The sequence below is a fragment of the Betta splendens genome, chromosome 21 (assembly GCF_900634795.4).
Source record: "Betta splendens chromosome 21, fBetSpl5.4, whole genome shotgun sequence".
Lineage (NCBI taxonomy): Eukaryota > Metazoa > Chordata > Actinopteri > Anabantiformes > Osphronemidae > Betta > Betta splendens.
Window position 1 is genome coordinate 11,147,078 of NC_040899.1, and position 23,972 is coordinate 11,171,049.

General features: G+C 48.5%; 2 protein-coding genes across 9 annotated transcripts in view; one reads left to right on the forward strand and one right to left on the reverse strand.

The window, feature by feature from the left end:
• On the forward strand, window positions 1-22,991 carry edar (ectodysplasin A receptor). 2 transcript variants are annotated; one of them, XM_029136512.3, is made up of 12 exons: window positions 1-515; window positions 8,504-8,566; window positions 9,846-9,965; window positions 12,009-12,190; window positions 13,603-13,688; window positions 16,480-16,557; window positions 16,655-16,780; window positions 16,875-16,949; window positions 19,024-19,096; window positions 20,270-20,582; window positions 20,703-20,766; window positions 20,849-22,991. In XM_029136512.3, the coding sequence occupies exons 2-12, from the start codon at window positions 8,516-8,518 to the stop codon at window positions 21,226-21,228; spliced, it is 1,548 nt and encodes a 515-aa protein (XP_028992345.1). In that variant the 5' UTR covers window positions 1-515; window positions 8,504-8,515; the 3' UTR covers window positions 21,229-22,991. The 2 variants fall into 2 exon arrangements, with proteins under 2 accessions (XP_028992345.1, XP_028992346.1); XM_029136513.3 differs by lacking the exon at window positions 16,655-16,780.
• Window positions 1-23,972, reverse strand: part of LOC114847119 (coiled-coil domain-containing protein 138-like) — a 40,564-nt gene that overhangs the window by 3,083 nt on the left and 13,509 nt on the right. For 2 of the 7 annotated variants that reach the window (XR_008693358.1, XR_003784146.3), the window contains exon 15: window positions 9,251-9,374. The exons of 3 other annotated variants lie outside the window; for them this stretch is intronic. The gene's annotated coding sequence lies outside the window, so the exon portion shown is untranslated. 2 more of the 7 variants (XR_008693360.1, XR_008693359.1) reach the window with 2 other exon arrangements.

Below are 23,972 nucleotides of genomic sequence, written 5' to 3' on the forward strand. Positions count from 1 at the left end.
ATCATTACTCACACAATTTAAATTCAACTATTTAATAAAATGCAGTTTGACGTGACCTACTGTGATGTTTACACTGAGTAGAAGCTAATTCTTCAAGTTTATGAAAGCAACAAAAGCCCAGGTTTCTGTCTGGCTCCGCCGTCATTTTAATCACTACCGCCGCGTGGCCACTAGATGGCGCAGTTGAGGCGCAGCCCGCAGCGTGTTAATTGTTTCCGCAGAGAGTCGGTCTACCTGGGGCACGTTAATCGCTTTCTCGTTCAGGGCGGAGGAAACTTCTCCCGTTCTGTTCTTTTTTTTTCCTCATCAAGGAGGAGCCTGCGGACACACCGACATGCACGCGAGTGGAGGCTGAGGCGCTCAACTGGGGCTGCGTGGTGTCCGAGAAGCTCACACACGGCCAGTCCTTCGGCGATGCTCGTCAGACGCCGCGCCACAGATTGATCACCGATCGCCCGCACGCCGAAGCCGCAGTGCAGCGGAGAAACCACACCGGTGCGCCCCCCGAGCCCAAGGTAAGACGTGCGCGCAGCTCCGCTCTCAGGAATGCAAGGACGGATTGCTGCAAGACTTCGGGGAAATTCCTGAGCAACACTTATTACTGTATGAAGAACAAGCATGTGTTTGCTGTGAAGTGTGAGTTGTTACAGGCTACTTTTTACTCTTATAGCAAAAAATATACATCTAATAACGTTATAGTATGATTAGTTGGTAAATAAATACTGTATGAAGGTGCCTCCAAACTCAGCTTGTTTGCATTTAAATGAAATGTATTCTCATTTGGTAATCGGACGTGCAAAGTCACATCTCTGTGTTCGTTGTCCAGCAAATGACTAAATGAGATGGAGCAATTGCATTTCCATGTGACTTACACCACCGTCCATGTGTAAGAAGCACTTCCTAAAACAGGCTGCAGGTACTGTACGTGTCGGTGCAGACCTTCCAGCGCGGGGAAGCGGGCTGAGGGTCTGTTATTGCTGACCAGGTTTTATTTGAAGGCATCAAGGCCAGTGTGAGGTTCATCAGTCCAGGCGCTTCCTGAGGAGTGAGTTATTCAGTGGCTTTTAATGCATCAGTAAGAGCTGGCGACGGCGTGTGCCGGTGTGACCCTGCACACCTCGCTCCGCTCCCTGCCTAATTGTTTTCCTGGTGCCGTCTGACTGGCCCGGGCCCCCGGGGGAAGTCCTGCCTGCAGACAGGCGGCTCGGACCGGCTGGGGACGTGCCGGGTCCTGCCGGTCCTCTGAAGTCTGCTGGCTGGCTTTGAACTGGAGCTGCTGGAGGTGGAAATCAATCCGTCTCTATCCCCAGTCTCTCTCCCTCCCCTCAAACCTCTCTATCTGTGTCGGTGTCTCTCGCTCGCTCGCTCGCTCGCTCGCTCGCCCCGCAGCCCCCCGGCGCGGCCCACCTCCGCTGCCAGTGGAGCTTTCATGTTCACAGGTAGAAAGGCAGAGGAGTCGCCGAGAAGAAGCAGGGGAGGGAGCGTGGTTCATCTTCAAAAGAAGTTAATATGGTTTCTGAGGATTAAAGGGATGAAGGCAGCAAAACTAACAAAGCCAGAGCCTGAAGTTGCGATCACGCTTTACTACACTAAAGCAAATGTGTTTACTTACTCGCCGCTGCTCCGTACTGGAATTCACACAATAACCCCATTCATTTTGAAATGATATCATTGAAAGGAGAAAGGATTCCTGTGTTTTCCTTGTGAAAGTTATTGGCTTGGATTTATGCTCGGTGTCACAGCTGATTCCAATCCGCGCAGCACATCCACTCCCCCCACGGGGAAATTTATAGAGCTCAGGAGGCCCGTTACGCCTGAATGTTTCATAACGCTTCACACATCTAAGATGAGGTTCACCCAAACACGTCATTCGGAGTTTACTTATGGATGTAAAGTTATTTCAGCTCATTAGGTTACTGCTTGTAATTTATAGCAGGGCTTCTTGGTGGAGGCTTTTATACAGAGGACTTCACCCAAAGCAGGACCATGTGCACTAATCCTGTGCATTTAGTACTAGAGGAGGGATTAAAGTATTTACATTTGATGACTAAGTCATGAAAAACTCAAAAGTGCAATAACTTGTAATAAAGTGATGAGACAACATTTCACATTTTGTGGCCAATTCAATTCATAGGCATTGATTTTGGAGGCTAGGATTGAAAAGCACTGGAGAAGAACTAATTATGTGTTCATTGTTTTACCTTGGTCGTTTCCATCCTCCTCATCCTCTGCACAACTCAAGCAATGCTTTTGCATCAGTTCACTCCTAATCAATTATCAATTACAATCAGCGACGTGACGTCTAATTATCGCTCAAGACGAGGTTCCGTCAGTAGAAAAAAGGGGAAGCGGATCTTTAGCGCTGCAGGGGCTGGAAAAATGAGAGGTAGCTGCATTTCATTATATTTGAATGTACGAGCAATAATCCCAGTAAAATGAGATAAAAAAAGAATAGGCTATTCTAGTCATAAGTTCCACTCTCACCACTATTACTTCCCCATGCACTGCATCCATACTACATCAACAGTGGAGGTGGCCCCAGGGAGCAAATCTAATCAAATTGGGGTTTGTGGTTAATTTGCTTTCGTACATATGTGGAATTCACTCCGGTGATGTATCGGTTTCTGCTGTACAGAGGCTCTGGGCGCAGTTCTGGCCTTGAACGTCCAGCACTGTGGAGAAACATCAGTGCTGAACGCAGTGGGACAGGGCAGCCCTGCGTCCAGCAGGTGGGCGGGTTGTTGGGCTGGTGACATGTGTAAACCTTTATGTACAAATTTATTTCTTGGCTGCTTAATTTGAAGGGATTGATGAGTATTTGCTCCGTCCCAGACTCCACCACAGCGTGCGTCCACTGGGACTGGACAACGCACACCTCAGCGCTTTATGACTGTGCAAGTCTGACAAGTGGAAATAAACAGAGAGCGGTCAGATTTAACACGTGCTTATTTGACTCAAAATTAATGTCATTCATGTTAACAATTGTGGCTAAAAACAATAAATGCCTCATTGTGGTTCGTAAACATCACTCGGAGCACTTTTTGTGCATTACTTATGCGGCTGCATTGTCTGGAAATCCGCAAATCATCGAATCAAGGAGACGCAATTATAATGCACTAAAAAAAACATTGAATGCGTTTTTCTTCAGTGGATTTTCTGTAGGTGTTCGCAATAAGACGCAGTTGAATGCCAGGCGGCGGATTAGGCGTCCCACCTACAGCACAGTGCAGCCGCTGCAGAATAAACAGAGACGCAGACGCGCAGCGCGATGTTATGCCCCGGCAAAGACACGGAGGGAGTCAGGAACAAGGGATCAGGGCGAGGAGATGATGAAAGACGGATCACCGGCAGGCACAGGAATCAAAGCGCCCACTGACTGACTGAAGCTGGGAGAGGTGTGCGTTACACGGCTGCGCGTGCTCGTGCGCCTCCTTTTCATGTTCCCACCGACGGTGTGTTTTTCCTGCGCACGCGCCGAGCGGGCAGCTGGCGGCGAGTCTGTAATTAACGCAATCAACAGACGAAGACAGACGAAGAAGCGCGACACGCACGCGGACGCGTTCATTTGACGCGGTGCGCGTGACCGGGCCTTAAATGACGCGTTCCTCCGGTGCCCCCGAACGGGTCAACCGTTTATGGGCACGAGTGTTCGCGCGAGTCCCGCCGCGGCGTGCTCCGTCAAGTCTGCGCCGTCGATCGGCTGCGCGCGCCGCGCGTGATACGCGAGCCGCGAACTCCTCGCGCGTCGCTGTCACGGCGGCGTTCGAGGCCGCTTTGTTGTTGCAAATTCAAGCTGGTGCAAAGCGTGTTTTGACACCGGGGCGAGAACGCAGTTCCCACTGAGAAACGAGCGCGCTCGGATTAAACGTATGGAGACGTTCGGAGACAAGGGCAAGTTTCCATCGGTCTCCAAAAGCGGGAAAATGCCTTTAATCACGAGCTTGTTATCACATCAGGGTTAAAGACAGTAATCATGTGGCAAAGGGGACGTATATATTTCCAGCTCATTTAGTGTCTGATAGGCGAGACTCGATGCTTAGTTTGTTCAGTGATTCTAACTTCCTATAGCACGTGCGACCTAAAAAAGTCAGGAGTGTGTTGATGGTTTAGATAAAGGCCCTTTATACTGACACCGCTGTGCGTCTCCGTTTTTACGGCCTTTTATAAGTCAGTGAACGTCTCCAGACACACTCCCGATCTGTATCAGGGTGAAGGCGGTCGGTCCGATTTGACTGACAGCTCTGCCTCCACCTCTATTTACCCTCCAGGACGTAGAAAAGACACGAAAAAGGCCCGCAGCACATTCCTCCCTTAGTGTGAAGGCAGAAGGTGACGGCACTTACTTTACTTTAAAGTCAATTGGCCAAATTTTTGAGCACACGCTTGGTTTTATTAAAAGCCAAAACGTCGATAAAAATAATTAGAAGCGCAGGTCGATGATTATGGCTGCTGTGACGTTAATGACGGGGTATTACTCTGAATTAAACACTTTGATTTATAGACCATTGTATGAAGAGGCTCTCTGCTTATGTAATAAAATGGCCATAATGCATAATTCACAGTTTCAGTGTCAGCTCCGCGCATGTGGTGCGTGTATTTGTTTGAGTTATAATCATGTTAAAGTGTCAGAATTAGTGTTTTATCACCTGTGACCGTTCTGCGTTCGAACCTTGAACGTTCACACTGCACACGTGCTTCCAGTTGAGCCAGAGACAAATGAGCTGATCCTCGGTTTGTAAAGGGATAAAACGATTTCCTCCTTTCATGGGCGAACATCGATGAAGTCTGTCGGCCTCGAAGCGGACAGATTATGCGTGTGTGTGTGTGTGTGTGTGTGTGTGTGTGTGTGTGTGTGTGTGTGTGTGAGCAGCTTCAGACAAGCTGTGTCCATGTTAACTGGCCCGTCCTAATGCGTTTAACATGGCATTTGTTCTCCCTAATTGTTGCAACGGGAAGTTGGAAGTCGTTTAAGGATCATTTAGTTATCGGGTAATAAGCGGAGGAAGGGGAGAGGGTTAAAGGCTGAATGGAAACACATCTTCCTTGTGGAAACAGCAAAAAAAAAAAACAAGAAAATCCACAATGGCAGAAAGCTCTTTGCCGCTGATTTAATTGTCATCAGAAATTAGGAGCCCACAAACCATCTTGTTAGCTCTCTCCTTGGCTGGTCTCCTGGCCACTGATTGGCCTATTATTTAATCGAGCTGGAAGTCATTAGCAACCGCTGTAATGAATATGCTTATGGGGTCAAACCCTGATTCTGAAAAGCCATTTTGTACACACTCCTTGTGTAACGATACTGGTCGAAGTCGAGGACCCGTAGTAGGATGTGATCTAGAAAAGGGTAAAACTTCAAAACAAACGTACTTCTCGTTAAGACCAAAGCATTTTTGTGAATGTTATTTTCATTCCTGAAATGCAGCTATTGCCAGTAAGTTATAAACGTCTGCTTTTATTCACGGGACAGAAATAATCACCTGCAACGCTCTGATTAGTGGCGGCCTTTGTTTTCTGCTCACGATGCTCCATTTATAGAAAACGAGGCGCCGCGTTCGGGTGCAGTCAGATTTCCAAGGCTTACGGAAAAGAAAACACGCCGATTGAGGGGCAGTCATGGGAGGAAACGCGCGCCAAGTGCCAGAGAATGAGGACGAGCATAAAGAATCACCAGGATCCTGTAAAAAAAAAAAAAAAAGTGCTTCTTTGACCTGATGGGAATTTCCATACGGCGAGCGGTGCTTTCAAGTACAGGCTCTAAACGTAATCTCCTCTTAGCGTGTCACATTTTGGTGCAACGTTGAGCTGCAGTCCATTTCAACACAGACCTGCTTTGAAGTTCATCTTTGGGATATTAATGTTAAGGACGTTTGCTGTATTCTGCTACTGAAGGAACGAGGCTATGTTCACTTGTCCAACACAGGAGCGGCGCCGCCGCTAACCGGCGCGACTGAGGCGACTACCTGTTAATAACCCCGTTAAAGACAAAAGTGTTATTTATCGGAGATTATATGCTCGTTAGAAGATTAATCCCCCCGAGGTGCAAAAAGTCTCTGGGTTTTCTTTCATCTGAGACCTGCCCCGACACAGAGAGGCCGGGTTAGAGACAGAGAGAGGCTTGAAAGAGCGTCAGAAGACACAGAGGCTTCAAACGCAGCAGCGCTGTGTGTGTGTGTGTGTGTGTGTGTGTGTGTGTGTGTGTGTGTGTGTGTGTGTGTGTGTGTGTGTGTGTGTGTGTGTGTGTGTCTTTTTAACCCCATAATGAGTAGCCTTGAGGGGGTCCACAGCCATTTGGCAGTTGTTCATTTCCTGATTCAAAAGGGGAAAAAAAAGGCGAATGCTATCGGGCCTTTTATCTTTGGAGCGGCTGCACACAAACGCACGCCGGCAAACAGATTCACACACAGGTTGTGGCCTCACCACAAGCACTTGTGTAATTAAGCCCGCTCTGCGCTCATAAGCTAACTCCGTGTGTATTTTTAGGCTGCGTCGCTCCGCGTTAGCGTGTGCGTGCGCCTCTTGTGTGTGTTTGTGTGTATGTGTGTGTGTGTGTGTGTGTGTGTGTGTACAGGGTGTAATTAAGCAAGATCAAACCCCGGGGGTTTGGGAATTAGCCATGACTGAAGATCAGAGGGTTTTTCACTCAAGTCTGCGACATGGAAGAGTGAAATCAGGGGTTTGGAGCCAGACAGACACATTCTGACCTCACATATCAGATAACGGCAGCTTCTTCCTGTCTAAACACACACACATGCAAACTCACTCACACACACACACTTACAGGATGCTTGAAAGTTCATCTGTTAAAAGCATTTAACTCGAGGGAGCATCAATCAAAACAATAACATGTCTGCATGTCAAACGATGAACGCTTCCTGGTTTGATTAGAATTAGTTTTAGGCGACTAGACGTTGTTAAAGTTAGGATGAGTAGAGTATGTCAGGGTGAAGAGCATAGATGTGTGCTTTCTTCCTCTAACGCAGTGAGGCTCCCTGAGAAATGTGCTTAATAACAGTAATTACAGGTCGTCGTGTGTGTGTGTGTGTGTGTGTGTGTGTGTGTGTGTGTGTGTGTGTGTGTGTGTGTGTGTGTGTGTGTGTGTGTGTGTGTGTGCCCGCGTGGGTTTCTCTTCCTCACTACTCCAGAGATTACTGTAAAATCAGATTCATCTTTGCGTCTAACATTTACATGGGAAGTTGGAAAAAGTGGATTCAACATATTGCTTTCCATCCATCATCATTAGGAAATCAGGTGGATCAATAAGTAATAGATAAACTTTATTGATACTCTGATAGTTGGTTAAAAGGCTCAAAGGGAACGAGGGACTCTGAACAAACAAAAATATAACATCCAGCAGCTCTGCAGTGTTTGGAGGAGCCTCGGAGATGCACATTCATTCATCATTCTTCCACCCCGTCACAGACCACACACAGATCTTCACCTCCTCTCAAGGCGGTGGCGCACTTGGAAGGATGAAACATGAGGCGTAGCAACAACAACGGAATTTGAATTTGCAGCTCACTTGAAATTAACATAGTGCCTGTTATTTGTGTTGCATTTGCTTGGATGCAAATTAAAAAATAATAACAATAAAAGCAGGGCGTGACAGCGCTTGCGTGTCGGACGGGCAGCGAACGCATCCTCTGCAGGTCCTCCAGCCACATCGGAGTCAGCTGCACTTCAGCTCCAGTTCTTCTTTTCTTCCCCAAACAGTAATTGACACTAGAGGACATTTTTTATGATTACCTAATGTTTTGTTTTGTTCACAAGATGTTCTGAGTATATTCGTGTGATTGCATCTGGGCTCGTTCCTTCTGTTCTATTCAAACACTGCTTAAAAGGTAATTCGTCACCCCGGGTCTCAGCCAGCACATCTCCTTTCCATTACGACGACGACATTGTACACACAAGAAGGGGGCGAAGTGCCGCGGCCTTGATCACGCCGACGTACACAGAGGAATTAGCAGGCGGCGGCATGTTTGGTTGAGCAGCGTGTGCACGTTTAATGAAGTTATCAGTACCTCCAAACGTCATCTCACGCCTAACGAACCGAGCGAAGCGCATCTTGACTGACTCCTCATTCACTCAACCTGCCAAGAGGGTTTTCAGCAGCAGGGCAGGTTATTATTAGGCCTGGTTGCTAAAACAAACACTTCCAATCATTCGACCTCCTCAAGCAGCGCACATAGTAGTACTGCAGGAAAACTATATTTTACTGTGGGGAGAAGCAGCCACAGTCTGAGTTTGGGGCCTTTGGAGAAAAACTAAAGCGAGAGATATATAATTAATTGACATATATCTATGGGCAGTGAACGCATCAGGGCCACACACACACACACACATCATGCCCACAGCATGACAGCGCTACCGTTGGCAGGAGCGCTCAGATTCCTGCTTTATAATTGGAGTTGGCTGCAGGATCTTGGAAGCAGGAGTTTATGCTGTGTATTTACAATGAGCCAATAAAGCATCTAATTAGTGTTTCTGTTATTTTCCTGTCTCCCAGGACGACGCAGCAATGTCAGAGAGGAGGGGTCAGAGGAAGTCCATATTTCTGTCCTCATTATTAGTAAGTTTGGTTTTATACTGTATTTCCTATGTCTTATCCACCAGTGTCTCACTTTTCATGCAAATTACAATCAAACCGTTCATCCGGTATTATGCTGATGTTATTGGTCTGAGATTAAGCGCCGCGGCCGTAATCATCATCATCAGCAGTCACGCGCCGGCACAACTCAGAGCAGATCGCTCCATGAGCTGAGATCCACTCGTTGTTTTGATCCTGGAACCCGCTGGCGCTGGGCCCGACGGGCTCTTCCACCTCCCGCCCTCTCGTCTCATCAGTCACCGTGTTTACACGTAGGCTGACACCGGGCGCTTACTCAAAGGGGGGAGAAATATGTGGATTAAGTCACTGCACCGCTGCGATGCAACAGCGTTACGGTATAAGAGAGTTGGCACTGCACTTAAAAGGCTGTGGCACTTACAGACCGTGTAGAAGAGCGACAAATTACACAATAAGGCCCTCGAAGTGAAAACAGACAGTGGTGCGGCCAAAGGAAAACTTTTTCAGCTTGTTTGCTGTAGTTTTAATTTGGTGAGTACTGTGTGTACAGTAAATGGCAGCAAACCTTTCCAGCTGATGTCATTTACTGTAGATAATGGAAGAGGTTTCTCTGTCTCTATTTCTGAACCTTCATTGGCCTTTGTGTGCACACACAAACACACACAGACACCCAGTGGTTAGACTTACTCAAACATTGTCTTGTGTCCGCTGTCAGACTCTGATCGGAGGAGGGACGCGTTATAAAAGCAGCAGAAGGACGATGGAGAGACTTAGTCGTGGCGCCGTTTGCTGAGTTTCCCTGCGTCACTTTCTGGACGGCAGATGATTTTAAAAAAAGAAGAAAAAAAAAAGCCTGTTAGGAAAAAGCACAATGTGAGCTCTGCTGGTAAATCGATAAATACCAGCTGCTGCTTATTACAGTGAGCCTCCATGACACAATGCCACACACACGAAGTCACCGAAGCAATAGAGCCGCATCACATCCGATGCACACGCACAGCTTGGCCAGAAAGAAACACAGCTTTAACTTATAGAAATGCTGACTGCTAATAAGATACAGCAAATAAAACACTATGAATTATAATATAATAATAATAATGATGATGATGATGATGATGATGATGATAATAATAGTACTAATACTACTACTACTACTACTACTACTACTACTACTACTACTAATAATAATAATAATAATAATAATAATAATAATAATAATAAATAAAAAATAGGATTAGCAGAATAATCTGTCCCTGTTCTTATTTCTCCTTTCTTCCTCCAGGTGTGTTGTATGTTTGCTAGTGCAGAGTACTCCAGCTGTGGAGAGTATGAGTTCTTCAACCAGACCAGCAACAGCTGCCAGGCCTGTCCTCAGTGCCAGCCAGGACAGGAGCCACACATGGTGAGAGAGCCTCACACACGTACAGTACAGGAGTCTGGACCACACACACACACACACACACACACACACACACACACACACACACACACACACACACACACACACACACACACACACACACACACACACACACACACACACACACACACACACACACGTCATAGCTGCACAGTGAGGAGGATCTAAATCCAGATGAAGGACTTACTTATGGTTTATTGCTCTTATTGCCTTAAGTGTGAAGGCATATTAGAGCCAATGACTCGCAGTAGTCACACAGCGTTTTAGCCTCTGTCAGTCAGTCTGCCAGCAGCCAAGGAAAACAAAGTGCAGGTTAATGCTTCAGTGGGCAGCCTCGGGGTGCCACACCCTCCCTATGGAGCCGCACAATGAACTGTAGACCTACTTATTCCTGACAGGGTCTGTCCTGATTTTAGTCAGTCCACATTCAAACAGCCATGTGTTGATTGACTGTGAGGTACCTACAGTGATAATCCCACATGGTTTGTCACACACCTCTGCAGTTGTACGCTTCTCATACTGACTTCAGGATCAGAAAGTAGACAGAATCCTATTTAAGTTGCTCAATCCTTTCCTTCTTGTTGTTTTTGACTCAGTTAGAATTTAAAACACAAAGAAATCAACATCTCAACAGGAATTTGTTTTTCCCGTCCTCGTCTGCTTCCTGCCTTGAGTTCATTAAGCCTCCATGTGCTGTGAGCATCCCAGCAATGGGCTGTGGGGAAACTTGGTGAAATCAAGTGAAGCCACTTGTTTTTGTTTGTTTTTTTTAAACCTCAGGCAAAGATGGCGACGAGAGGTTCAGTCTGTTCCAAAGTTGAATCTCACTAGAGACACACACAGAGAGGGCGGATGAGAGCGGCGCACTTTCTCCCGCCTGTCTGATGTCACAGGACAGACTCTGATTCATGCCTGCTTCTCTTCCCCCACATGTGTGTGTGTCTGTGTGTTTACGACCCCCTTTTAATCACGGGATAAGCACAGGGTTCCTCCTCACAACAGAGGCTTCAAGAAAGTACATGCCCACACACACACACACACACACACACACACACACACACACACACACACACACACACACACACACACACACACACACACACACACACACACACACACACACACACACACACACAGATAATGAAGATGTTCCACGCATCTTGTATCCAGACTGTGTCTGCTGAGACTCCATACGTTTCTATGCGGAGACGTAGAAGTCAGACTTATGTTTCCTAACTGTTACTGAGTGATGAGAGTGTTGGTGAGGTTAGAGAACATTACAGATTTGGGCACTGGAGTCCAGCATCAACAGGCTGACGTGTGAAAGCTGCTCATCATTAGGAGTACGTTCCCTGGCTCGACCTCGTAGCCCGGTGGTTTGAGATTTACGCCACAACTTCCTCGCTTGGATTCCGCCGGGACCTTTGTGGCGCGTCATCGCCCTCCTTCCCCCCCTCTCTCTCTCACTCTCCTTCTGCATTTCCCCCCCCCTCTTTCTCTGCCTGTCAACTTCAAGGCTTCGCCCACCTCCATACCTCGCAGATATACGAGCTACAGGAGTCAGGAAGGCGGCAGCGTTGCTTTGAAAAGGTCCACGCTGACAGAGGATCCGAGATCCAAAGGCAGCTTTAACCCCTAATGACAAGATCCCGCCGATAGCTCCGCGCCGTTCGGTATCAAACAATTATGCGGAGACTTACAGACGTCAAACAGAAGGGGAAGAATATTGGATTACTGCGACAGTCAGTTCACAGTAGCCCAGAGCAAAGAGGCAGAGGCTTGTTTTAATAGATAAAAGTTGGAAGAAATGAAAGAGAAGGAGCAAAAAATAGGAGTGTGTGTGTGTGTGTGTGTGTGTGTGTGTGTGTGTGTGTGTGTGTGTGTGTGTGTGTGTGTGTGTGTGTGTGTGTGGCCTGTTGTTCGGGCGCGTCTGTGACCAATCACACGACTTTCCCGACGCGTGAAAACAGCGAGCAGACTTTTACTGACTTTCACTGAGAATCGCTACTTTCTGTGCATTCGCAGAGCTGCGGCTACGGCGTGAAGGACGACGACTTCGCCTGCGTGCCGTGCCCGCAGGGGAAGTACTCCAAGGGGAAGTACGAGATCTGCCGACGCCACAAGGACTGCGACGCCCTGTACAAGGCCACGGTGCGGGTCGCCGGCACGGCGGAGAGCGACGCGGAGTGCGGGCCCTGTCTGCCGGGGTAAGCCACGCCGCGGCCCACTCGGACCCACTCGGACCCACTCAGACCCACTCGGACCCACTCCGGTCCCCTTCGGTCCACTCTGGCCCATTCCGACCCACTCGGACCCACTCCGGTCCACTCTGGCACATTCCGACCCACTCGGACCCACTCCGGTCCACTCTGGCCCATTCCGGTCCGCTCCGATCCATTCCGGTCCGCTCCGACCCATTCCGGCCTACTTCCATCCACTCCGGCACTCCTCCGCCGTGCAGCGATGCAGGGAGAGCTGACGGGACTGGACCACCCTGCCACATGTCATAGCCATAACCCCCAGTGGCTTAAAACATTTAGCCAATGGGGGCGGTTTAAACGGTACCAGGCCTCCCTCCCCTCGCTCGCCCCATCCATCACCCCCCCTCCTCTGGCTCCTCTGTGTCAACACCAAACTGTCTGTTTCTCACGTCGCCCGGTCGTCTCCCTTAGTTATTTACCACTGTTTACTTTCCTCCGGCTGAGTCATCTTTTATTTATATTTATGACCACCCCCTGACTTAATTAACACAACGCCTGACAGAGCCTGTGAGGGAGCCACGTTGAAGCCTCCCCCTCTTGTCAACGGCCTGGATGCTGTCCTGCTGCCGGCGGGTTTTTCTTGGCTCTCGCTCGCCTTTGGCCGGACGCGTTTGCCTTTGATAGGAGCGAGCGCGCTCTGTTTCCTTATCTCTTCGCCGGCGCTGCAGGTACGAACCATGTGCCTCAGCCGAGGAACAGACGCATGAGGAGGAGGATCACTCTGTGGCAGGCCTGTTCAGCTGCATATTCTCCTGAAGTAATTAGAAAACATTTTTACGAACAATGAATTTGACTTGTTTAAATAAAACACATTCTTTCTAATAATTATTTTCTCATATCCATCATCTATCTAATGTAGAAACCCTTAATAGACACTAGTGGTTTCCAGATGGTGATGTGTCCCTCAACGCAAGACCGAACCAGTTCCTAACGCTACCATATGATCCCAGTGCCGCCTACATGAAAACATCTGCCTCCACTCGCTCTCAAGCCTAAATGATTTAATATCATCACTCATTCACAGCCTCCTTCCGTATTGCCTCACTCTTTCCTTTCCTCTAATAGCTGTCTCATGACTCACGGCGATATCTGCTCTGAACTCATGTTTAGCGCCTGCGGGGCACCAATTATGTACATTTATTCACGGAGTCAAACTTTTCACCCCAGCTGCCGCTCCCCCCCCCCCGTCGCTTCAGCCTGTCGATAAGTGTCTCGGAGGGTCGAGGGGCCACGTGTTCCACACACCTGCCTGTTTTAATTGGTGGTAGACCTTTAAAGGTCTCCTCTTGTCCTTCACATGAACGGGAGTCTGGTTTTAGTTTGCGAGTGAAACCCATCACCCGGCGTTTTTTCTTCAGGTACTACATGCTGGAGAACAGGCCCAGGAACCTCTACGGAATGGTTTGCCACTCCTGCCAGAACGCCCCACGCAACACCAAAGAATGTAAGAGCCACCGTTCTGCACTTTCATATCCCTATTCTCCTTCTCTTCCTATTTTCATTCCCTTTTAACTCCAACACCACTCCTCCCCCCCCCATCGTTTCTCTTTGGACATTCATCCTTGTCAAGCTGTCTCTGTTCAAAACACATGCACGGTTTGCACTGGATTAAAAGCTAGCCGACATTAAAGTGTAGAACAGAAAGGAAACGCGCACGGGGCTCAGGCTTTGCAAAACCAGATGTACGGTACTTGAGCACGCTGGCAGCGGAGTGGTTACAGTGCATGCCACACAACCCCGCAGCCCTCTTCCCTTGTTTCCTTCTCTCTCTGTGTTGTGGGCTGTGTAATAAAGTCAAACATGCCAAATATAAAATCTAAGAATAGCTGCAGTGTGAGGGACCACGGGTCAGATGTGGGACGGACCCTCCGGTCACTGTCCTCCAGCCGCACAGACAGACTGACAGGCGCCGCACAGCTGGAGGGCGATGGCCGTCAGCCGTGATAACCGTGATAACCTGCCTGTGTGTCCGTGGGCACGACGGCGCCAGCTGCTGCAGCAGCCACGTCTCTGGACTGTAATATTTACAAGAGGGTGTCATTTCTCTGTTTCCCATCAGCCACGGCAGCTCATAAACATCTCCTCACACTCGCAAGCACAAATGTTGTGAAGCGTCGTATACTGGTTTAATTTCCCTACACTGATCTTCTGCGCGTTGAGGTTTTCATGGTTTTTTTTTAGGTCCCTTTCAAACCCCAGCAGGTGGCATTTGGAGGTCTAACATATTTCAGTTATAATTTATGACCGAGTCCGAGCACAATGACATTTGTATTATAATGTCAGCAAGATGTGACAGACAGGTCCCAGTCATCATGAAGTTTTGGACTCTCACTGGTATATTCTGCTATGGGAAGGATATTTATGGGCTCATAATTGCTCAAAATCCCCTCTCAGTGTAATTGAAGAGGCCGGAAATGAATGGTGTTGTTATTGTGTCATATTTAATGAATGTGTTTTGAAAGATGAAAACCCCAAAAAGCAGCCTGGGCCTGCAGAGGAGATGGTGTGAAACAGGAGTGTGTGTGTGTGTGTGTGTGTGTGTGTGTGTGTGTGTGTGTGTGTGTGTGTGTGTGTGTGTGCAAACAAACACCCTGAGTGTTTCTGCTTGGCACGGGGGACGAGTGATTGATCGGCGCGCCGCACAAGCGCACGTTGACGTAGCGAATGATAAACAAAAAAAAAGTGGGCGGAAGCGGCGCGACGCTTCATGTGGGAGGTTTCTTTGAACTTTCAAAAGCGCAGTGCCAAGAATTGAGAAAAGTCAGCGAGTCTGCAGCAGGTTAGCTTAGCTTAGCACTAATGCAAGAAGCACACAACCTAGCTGGCTGTGCTAACCAGTAATGTCCAATGCACCCAGTGGCCAATTTTAGACTGCAGCTCCTGCTGGATTCATTGTATTCTTATTGTAGTCGGTCGAAATAAACCATTGCATTGTTTTCTGAGCACAGGTTTACCTCGGATCGCACGGCGCGCTCTCTATCCTCTCTACGCGTTAGCTAAGTCAGTGGCGCAGGCTAATTAGCCCCCCACCCCCCCGACAGCGCAGAGAGCTGGGAGTTCTATTTGCTCAGGGTGAAGGCAGGCTGACACTCGCCGTGTAATCTGTAAATTACCCCGGCTCCTGCCTCGCGCTGTGTGTGTGATAATTAAAATTTCAGTGGGTATGAGAAAAGAAAGATGATTAGCGTGTTAGCGCTTGCGCTGATGCTACTCTTTGGCACCCACCGATCCTCTGGGCCTGTGGGCATAGCTCGACTTCCACTCTCACCTTTTCATTTCTATTTCTATCAATACAAATGTGACTCTTTTCTTATCTGCATTTAACTCGATATCGCAATTTCACAAAAGAGCATATTTAAGAAGTTACCCTTCACTTCATTCTCGCTTACAGACATATTGCAGGTCTCACCTATCACAAAAATGCTTTGAAACTTGTTCATATAATGCACTTTGCTCTGTAATTTTGCACCTGAGTACCTATTTTGTCCTGTGAAATTGTTATTTTCCAGCCGGCGCTCAGCCTGCAGTATGTGATTAGGAGACGAGACCACAAGATGCTAAGCAAAATTCCAGTTCAGGCTCACATCCGTATACAGACAACGTAAACAAATGCCTGGCGTTAATGTATATGCAGCTGCATGCGCATGTCTGCGTGGCATGACATGGTGTGTTCTACTGTAAGACCACAGGAAGCAGCAGGACACCTGTAAACCCAGAGAGCCAAAGAACTTAAGAGCAGATTTATGAGCCGCCAGGAGTTTACAGTTCCATCAGGAACAAGGCCGCTGATGAATAATCCAGAGGGGGGGGGGGGGGGGGGGGGGGGGGGTGCAGGCAATAGAAGGGCAGCAGACAGGAAGAGAGACATCTGGACAAAATGTTGCTTCATGGGGATCAACTTAGGGACAAACTGCTGTTTTTGTAATGTTACTGCTTGTAAATTTGTCGTTCAGATTTATGGGAGCAGAGAAGTCGATAATGGGTAAAGCTGACATGTGTGACAGGATGTGATCTCTCTACAAGGCAACATTCTTCCAGTTTTAGTAGCAGTTTGACAAATAAACAACTTCTTTGCAGCTTTGATGAGAAGGTAACTACCAACACGAGTCCTTTCAGCCAATGACCTTAACTTAGCATAAGGCTTGAGAAGAGGGGGAAATGTCAAATCGTGGAGTAATCAATCTAATAATAATTTATAGTAACATAACGCACATGTCTGTGTGTGTGTTCTGTAGGCATGCAGACCAGCAGGCCGAGGGGAAGTCCTCCAGTTGACCCTGGCAGCACCACAGTGTTGCCTCATCCAGATAAAGGTGAACAGATATTCAACAGAACAGAACCCCCCCCCCCCCACACACACATACACACACACGATAGTAACAGTCTTTCATCATCACCTCCATGTTTAAGGTTCCGGGGGACAGGGTCACCTAGCAACAGCTCTCATCATTGCCATGTCTACCATCTTCATCATGGCCATCGCCATCGTCCTCATCATCATGTTTTACATCCTGAAGGCCAAACCGAGTGGCCACGGTGAGACCAGCACCAACAGACAGGCGACACACGCGGCTTCCTCCTAAACGTTGGCACTCGTGACCTACTAGTGCGCTCGTTTGTGTTTCTGCAGCTTGCTGTTCCGGACAAGTCGTTAAAGCAGTGGAGGCTCAGACCAACAAGCAAGAAGACAAGAAGGACGTCCCCGGTGAGTCATGACACAAACACATGCCCAACGACAAACTGAATTTTTATTTACTGTTGTTCTCTGTAGCATCCTGGTTATGAGCCTCGTCCTGGTTTTGAAGAAACTCGAACAAACAATAATAAATATAATATTTAATTATATTAAGATATACCTGCAATACAACTAATGGAAGTTTTCTTATTGCCTTGAGACAATAGATGAGGAGGTGGCGTTATCCGTTAAGGAGGAATCTTTCAAAAGGGATTAAAGTGCAGCAGGAAAAAGCTTTTTAGTGTGTAATGAAGTTTAAGACTATGGCTTTAGAGTCAAACTACAAAACTATGAATCTACACAAAAACAACAACGGTAGTTTTAGATCACACAGACTGTAAGGTAAGTGAAAAGGGACACGTTGAAACACTTACTTATGAGCAAGAAAAAATAAAGCACATAAACAAAGCGAAGCATGAACGTACATACAATTTAGCGACATTAGAGACTGTTTATCAGGGTTTATATACAGACCATCTGTTTTTCTTCCCTAACATTCTCAGTGTTTTGTATCTGTGAAAATAAACAGTCACTAACTGATCATTACCACGTTTCCATAAACCCCACTTTGCACATTGCACAGCTTTGAACCCGAGCAGCCAGAAGAGACGCAGCTTGAAGCTAACTACTGCAGGATATGCTGCACCTACTGTAGCACCCAGCGCTGGGCAGAGCAACACTGCTTATCATGTCACTTAATCCCCCCCCCCCCACCTTAGGCCTAACGATGAGTCTGCATACACAAAAGCATGGTGCGAGGTTGATGGAGACTTTAATTCCAATTGCAGATGTTGGGAATAAAAAAGTGTTTCCTCCCTGTGACTTTTGGGTCAAGCACATTTGTGATTCTGATCAGATGTCTCATCAGACCTGCATGGATCATCTGCATGCGTGTGTAGGATTTTTACTACAACGTATGCAAATGAAGCGGCGAGTTGGTCTGTGCGTGTCTACGTGTGTGTGTAGACTGACAGACCTGCAGTGTGATGAGTGCATCATGGTGGAATGCGAAGCTGCCAAAGTTGAGACCATACGTTGCTTTAGGCGCCATTTCTCCTGACAATGATCTGTTCTCTGTTCTGTTCAGTCTCACCCCCAGACTGGCTGACTAACCACTTACATGTGGCGCGGGACGAGAACACACACACACACACACACACACACACACACACACACACACACACACACACACACACACACACACACACACACACACACACACACGTACTGTACATGTGGCCGCAGACGCGTAACGCGGAGCAACAGAGTCACCAACTTAATAGGGCGATGGTTAAAAAACATGATAGAGCGGTTAAAGTGTGATTAGGGATAAATGTGAGCGTTGTTGGTTGATTTGGAGGCGTCAGGGTGTGTGAGCGCGTATTGGATGACTGACTTGTATGCATGGGAGAGAAGCCCATAGCTCCAAGCTCTACCGGAGCTAACTGTCACTCATGGAGACACTGACTTAATGAGGCTGAGATAAAAGACACACACACACACACACACACACACACACACACACACACACACACACACACACACACACACACACACACACACACACACACACACACACACACACACACTTGTCTAACGCTATCAGTGTCCGCGTAATTCAAGCTAATAGTGACTGTAATCATTTTATGCGTCGCTTCAACTGCAGCTCCTTTTGTTCCAGGTATAAATCCTTTTAGCCGCAGGAGTCTATGCCCTTTTGTGTTCTCCAACTCATGCCAACAATAAAAAGTTGATTCAATCCGACCTCACTTTGCCACAAAAGATCAAAGCCTCCCCTCCCAGAGAAAGCGATTTGAGCTTTCTGTGTGAATTCAGCGTCGCTTGGCATCGATGCTGCACCGAACGAGGCAGAACTTGCATTTTACAGAAACATAATTGACTCTGTTCATGTTGATGCTCCTGTTTTAAAATGTATTTGATGATAAAAAAAAACAAGAACTGCTCCGACTGAACATATTTGAAGCATAATTGAAATGCTTGTCACTGTTAAACATTTTTTTATGTCCTCTTTTATCTCGATCAGACAATGTGGGGATCTACTCGGAGAAAGACGAGTTTGACAAACTCAAAGCGCCTCCGCAGAAAACAGTGAAGAGGTAAGAGACGCCGTCCTGCTGCTGATGCTGCAGCGCGAGCACACAAACTGAACGCTGGCTGCATCCGGACAGCATGGTGATGAATGAGGCAGAAGAAGCCAACCTGTGATTTATGAGAACATCGGATCGCGTCCTGTGTGTGTGTGTGTGTGTGTGTGTGTGTGTGTGTGTGTGCTTTCGTGGCATCTCACTCACAAACTCCACGTAACAGAAAGAAACCTTGGTGTTTCTTTTTCTGTGCATCTGCCCATAATTAAGCCACCACAGAACAAGTCACAGCAGTAGTAAGATCGTTGCTGTCGGCCCTTTTCTGTGTGTGTGTGTGTGTGTGTGTGTGTGTGTGTGTGTGTGTGTGTGTGTGTGTGAAGTTCAGTTGGGACTGTTTTGTTTTTAATGAAGCAGAGAGCCATTATGTGGCTTTGGAGCAGCAGGGAGGTGGATGGGGAAGGGGGGGGGGGGGTTAGCATAGAGAAACACAGGGAGACAGACAGAGGGGGTAGTTATCAGGGCAGATAGCGGTATTTATTCCAAGCAGCACCTAAAACCGCCATCAGGTCAAAGTACATCCTGGCAGACAACAAAAGAAGCAGGTCTCCCACCTTCATACTTCTGCATACATCTCATCTGGGCTCATCCCCCTCGTGTGCAGACAATGCTGCTTTATGGGCGTTTATGTGGCTGAGGTGTGGAAATACATGATAGTGCACAGCTCAGCACACACACGCACACACACACTCACAGTGAGCCATTGTGCTCCAGCCCCCCTGTATACACTGCTGTAATCGGTGGGCATGAATTAGAGAATAGGGGAGAAACACACTCACACACACTGTGGAAACGTTTTACTGTACATAACCTGTAGCTCAAGATCATCCAAATTAGCCTCACAATAATGTCCTAGGCACACAATAGCACACACAATAGCAATAACTCATGTGGTGCAGCATCGTGCCAAAAGATGTGCTAACTCACTGCTTTCGCTGCCAGTGGGTGCGGGTTGCGAGGAAACCCGGAACGCGCACGGGGCGCGAGAGGCCGGCGATAGGGCGATAACACGCGGTGTCATGTTGTAAAAGTCGGGGCCGTTGCGTCGCTCTGAAAGAAAAAGCGCGATTTGAAGATGTGCTCCACGTGTGTGTGTGTGTGTGTGTGTGTGTGTGTGTGCGCGCGCAGTGAAAACGACGCGTCGTCGGAGAACGAGCAGCTGCTGAGCCGCAGCATCGACAGCGACGAGGAGGCGGCCTCTGAGAAACAAGGGTCGGCCGACGCCGGCGCCCCGAGCCCCGGCTTGTGCCTCGCCAACGGCGGCGGCGCGCACGACCCCTTCCTCCTCCCGCTGCTGCTGGACCGCGACCGCGCCTGCAACGGGACGCCGGCCGGCGGCCACGCCGGCGGCGTGCCGACTGGCCCCGGTCACGTGACCGCCGCCAACCACGTCAGCAGCGCGAGCGCGCTCAACAACAACAACAACAACAAAACCCCCGGGGTGAGGGAGAGGGAGCTTCTAATGATGTGACTGTAATGAAAAAAAATGATTCTGACCAGATCCTCGGCTCGATATCTGGAAATCATAAATCATATTTAGTGTTTCTTTTTTACCACGCAGATGTTACAGAGTCGAAGGAAAAAGATCCTGGATCTGTACGCCAGAACCTGCAACGTGACGGAGGGTGAGTCTTCCGGTTCAACAACACCTCTATTCAGCCCAACCTGTTCCTGTAGCTTGATTTGCTCCATGACGCCCCCCTCCAGGCCTGAGCCCCACGGAGCTGCCCTTCGACTGCCTGGAGAAGGCCAGCCGCATGCTGAGCTCCACCTACAGCAGCGAGGCGGCCGTGGTCAAGACGTGGCGCCACCTGGCCGAGAGCTTCGGCCTGAAGCGCGACGAGATCGGCGGCATGAGCGACGGCCTGCAGCTGTTCGAGCGCGTGAGCACGGCGGGCTACAGCATCCCCGACCTGCTGACGCGCCTCGTGCAGATCGAGCGCCTCGACGCCGTGGAGTCGCTGTGCTCCGACGTGCTGGGCGGCGGCGAGGTGGCGGCGGGGCGCCAGGCGCGCGGCGGCTTCCACAGCCAGCTGGCGTGCCCGTCGCCGTGCCCGTCGCCCTCCCAGCGCTGCGCGAGCGTCTGAGCGCGCGTGGGACGCGGACGGACACGCGATCAGCGCATCACATGAAGAGTGTCGCCGGCGCGAGGCTCTTCATCCGCTGTGGACTTTAAGAAACCAGCATGCGCAGGTTCATTAGTTCGCGAGCGTTCATTAATTAGACCCATCCGAGGGACGGGCTGGTTGAACTGTGCGCCGGACGCAGCACGACAACAGCACGTGCCGCATTTTACGGCGTTTTGATGAACCCCATTTGCGGCGAGCGGCTCCAACCGCGCTAACGAAGCGCCTTCCCCGTACGAAGGCACATTAATAACACGCGCTCACAACAGCGCGTCCTCTGACTGAACCTCCGGCCTCATCCTGCCGCCAACACGGGGAGACGTTCGTTTAAAAAAAAAACAAACAAAAAAAAACCCCAAAAGTGACCTGGTTTGACTGCAGCATCCGTTAACGTTCACGCCGGTGCCTTCGGCGGCGCTGTGATCACGCGGCAGAGACAGCAGATACACGCTGCCTACTTAGAATGCGCTCATTGCGCGCAGCTGGAAGCGCTAAAAGGCTGCCTTCATCTGGAGAACACGGCTCGTGAACTTTGGCTGCTCGTGGACCCCCCTGTGCGTCGGGCAGAAAAAAAAAAATACATTACGGGTACGGCTAACGGCGTCCCACATGTTAAGATCAGACTTTGGAGGACGACGCCTGAACACAAATCAACTTTTCCCAGCTTTAATTCTAAGCCTGCCTCTCCGGCAGTGACCCAGTCCGTGACCCCCCCCCCCCCCTCCTCCTTTGCCCCAGCGCTGTGGTCCAATGCTGCCGCCAGCCATAATTATTCGGCGTGTGGCTCTCCTGGGCCCCTAATAGGCTGAAGTGTTGTGGTTTACAGAGCGGGTGCAAAGTGCCCGTGATTTCCAGCACCCAATTAAGCATTTAGGGCCACTTAAGCACTGGGGGCCCGGTGGAGAGGCTGTAAAAGGGAGCTGCCGGGGCAGACGCGTGACTAAGTGGCCGCGGGGTCCGCTGCCCTGCGGACGGTGCACGTGTCCGATGCTGCTCAGCCACACCCCCCCCCCCCCCCCCCCCCTCCCCCCTCCCCCGGGGGACCAATACAGCAAATGGGAACAATATGCATTTGCGTGGGTTGTCCACTTCAGCCGAGCCGCACCGTTCGCCGGGACGCTCCCAGATCGGACGCCTCCCGCCGCCGCCGCGCCCTCTCCCAGTGGCTGAGCTTCCAATCCGACGCTCAGACAAGCGATGTCGGGACTCGCTTTGATCTCACGTCTGGAACGGGCCTCCTTTTTTTTATCCGGTGCCAGATGTTGGCAGCCTAACGTCCTGTGACATATCTGCACATAATCCAGCGCATCACCTGCTGCCAAGGTTCTTAATTTTTATTTTCCGAAAGGCCCCCTTTTTGTTTTGTTCTCTGGGGCTGGACTCCAGTAGGTGAAATTAATGGATGTGCATGTTTCTAAAGCGTGTATTCATCTCCTGTCAAGGCAAATAAAAATCGTGACTTTGAATTGAGGGCCTTCCTGTGGTGGGGTTGTCTTGATCTAATCCAGTTCAGTCTTAAACAGGTCCAGCTGGTTATTTGTATGATGATTTATAATGTTGAGCCTTTGTAAATAATTGAATTGATGGATTGAATGAACATTTGGATTCCTTATAGTACCTCAGTAGCACATACGATATAGTGGAACATGTAGAAACACAAACTCTGTATATATAACTTATTATTGTACATAATGTAAACTTTAATAAAAAAACTAATGCAATAATCATTTTGTTTTTGTTTGTTTTTAAGTAAGTAAACAAACAGGGCCCTCATGCATTATATACATCATGCTGCAGCAGCTCTGAGGCAGTAACTACTGTTTACTCTGTCTATGGAGTTAAGCGTCTTAGTAGGACTTTTGCAGATCTGCTAGCGTCAAGAATTTCCTTCATTTGACATAAACTAAACAGTTGGACAGCAGATACTTGACAGCTCTACTGGGACCAGATTGATCACCCGATCCATCCAACAACTTGTGCTACCAAAGCTAAAATGTGAACTACATGTAAAGTGGAGAAAAGAAATTCCATTTGCCCCCTGGGATCAATGAACGTCTGCATGGATTTTAGGTCAACAACGTCTTTCAACAAAGGACAAATCATTTGATTTAATTTTTACATGTTTTGTCATACAACCACTACGACATAGACTAGTCAGTATATTTTGCACATATACACACATACACTGTATATAAACTGCATAGTATGTATTGTGTAGTCTGTGCTTTGCCATTGTGGTCGGCCATTATACAACACTTTCGAATGGAAAATCACAGCACAGCAGTTGATTCAAAACTCCTTCGGTTAATTATAGGTCATTAAATGTGACATATTAAATAGATGGTTCATTAAACAAGACGTGATTTCATTGGAAAAAGACCATAGGACACAATTAGCAGACCACAACTTAATTCAGGTATTTGTCCTTGCCCTCAACTGCACTTTCATCTCCTCCACTGGCTTGTTTCTACAAGTCAAGGTGCTAAAGCAACTTACCCTCATTGTACAATTATATTATTTGTATGGAGGTTTATCCAATAAACCATTTTGATATACTGTGTCCTAAATACGAAGAAAAACTCAACCGTAGTTCAAATGTTACCAGATACCACAGGTACATGATGCTAACAGAGCTGCTGGGACATTAAAGTGCTTCCTCAACCTGGATGGAATTTGATTATGGGCCTTAAATAAACGCCTGTGCT

What these genes read in the sequence shown, in the direction of transcription:
- edar (XM_029136512.3), top strand. Translation starts at nt 8,516, where the DNA reads ATGTCAGAGAGGAGGGGTCAGAGGAAGTCCATATTTCTGTCCTCATTA. An exon ending in TATTTCTGTCCTCATTATTA is followed by an intron (nt 8,567 to 9,845) that starts GTAAGTTTGGTT and finishes TTCTTCCTCCAG; the next exon opens with GTGTGTTGTATGTTTGCTAG. An exon ending in CCCACGCAACACCAAAGAAT is followed by an intron (nt 13,689 to 16,479) that starts GTAAGAGCCACC and finishes TGTGTTCTGTAG; the next exon opens with GCATGCAGACCAGCAGGCCG.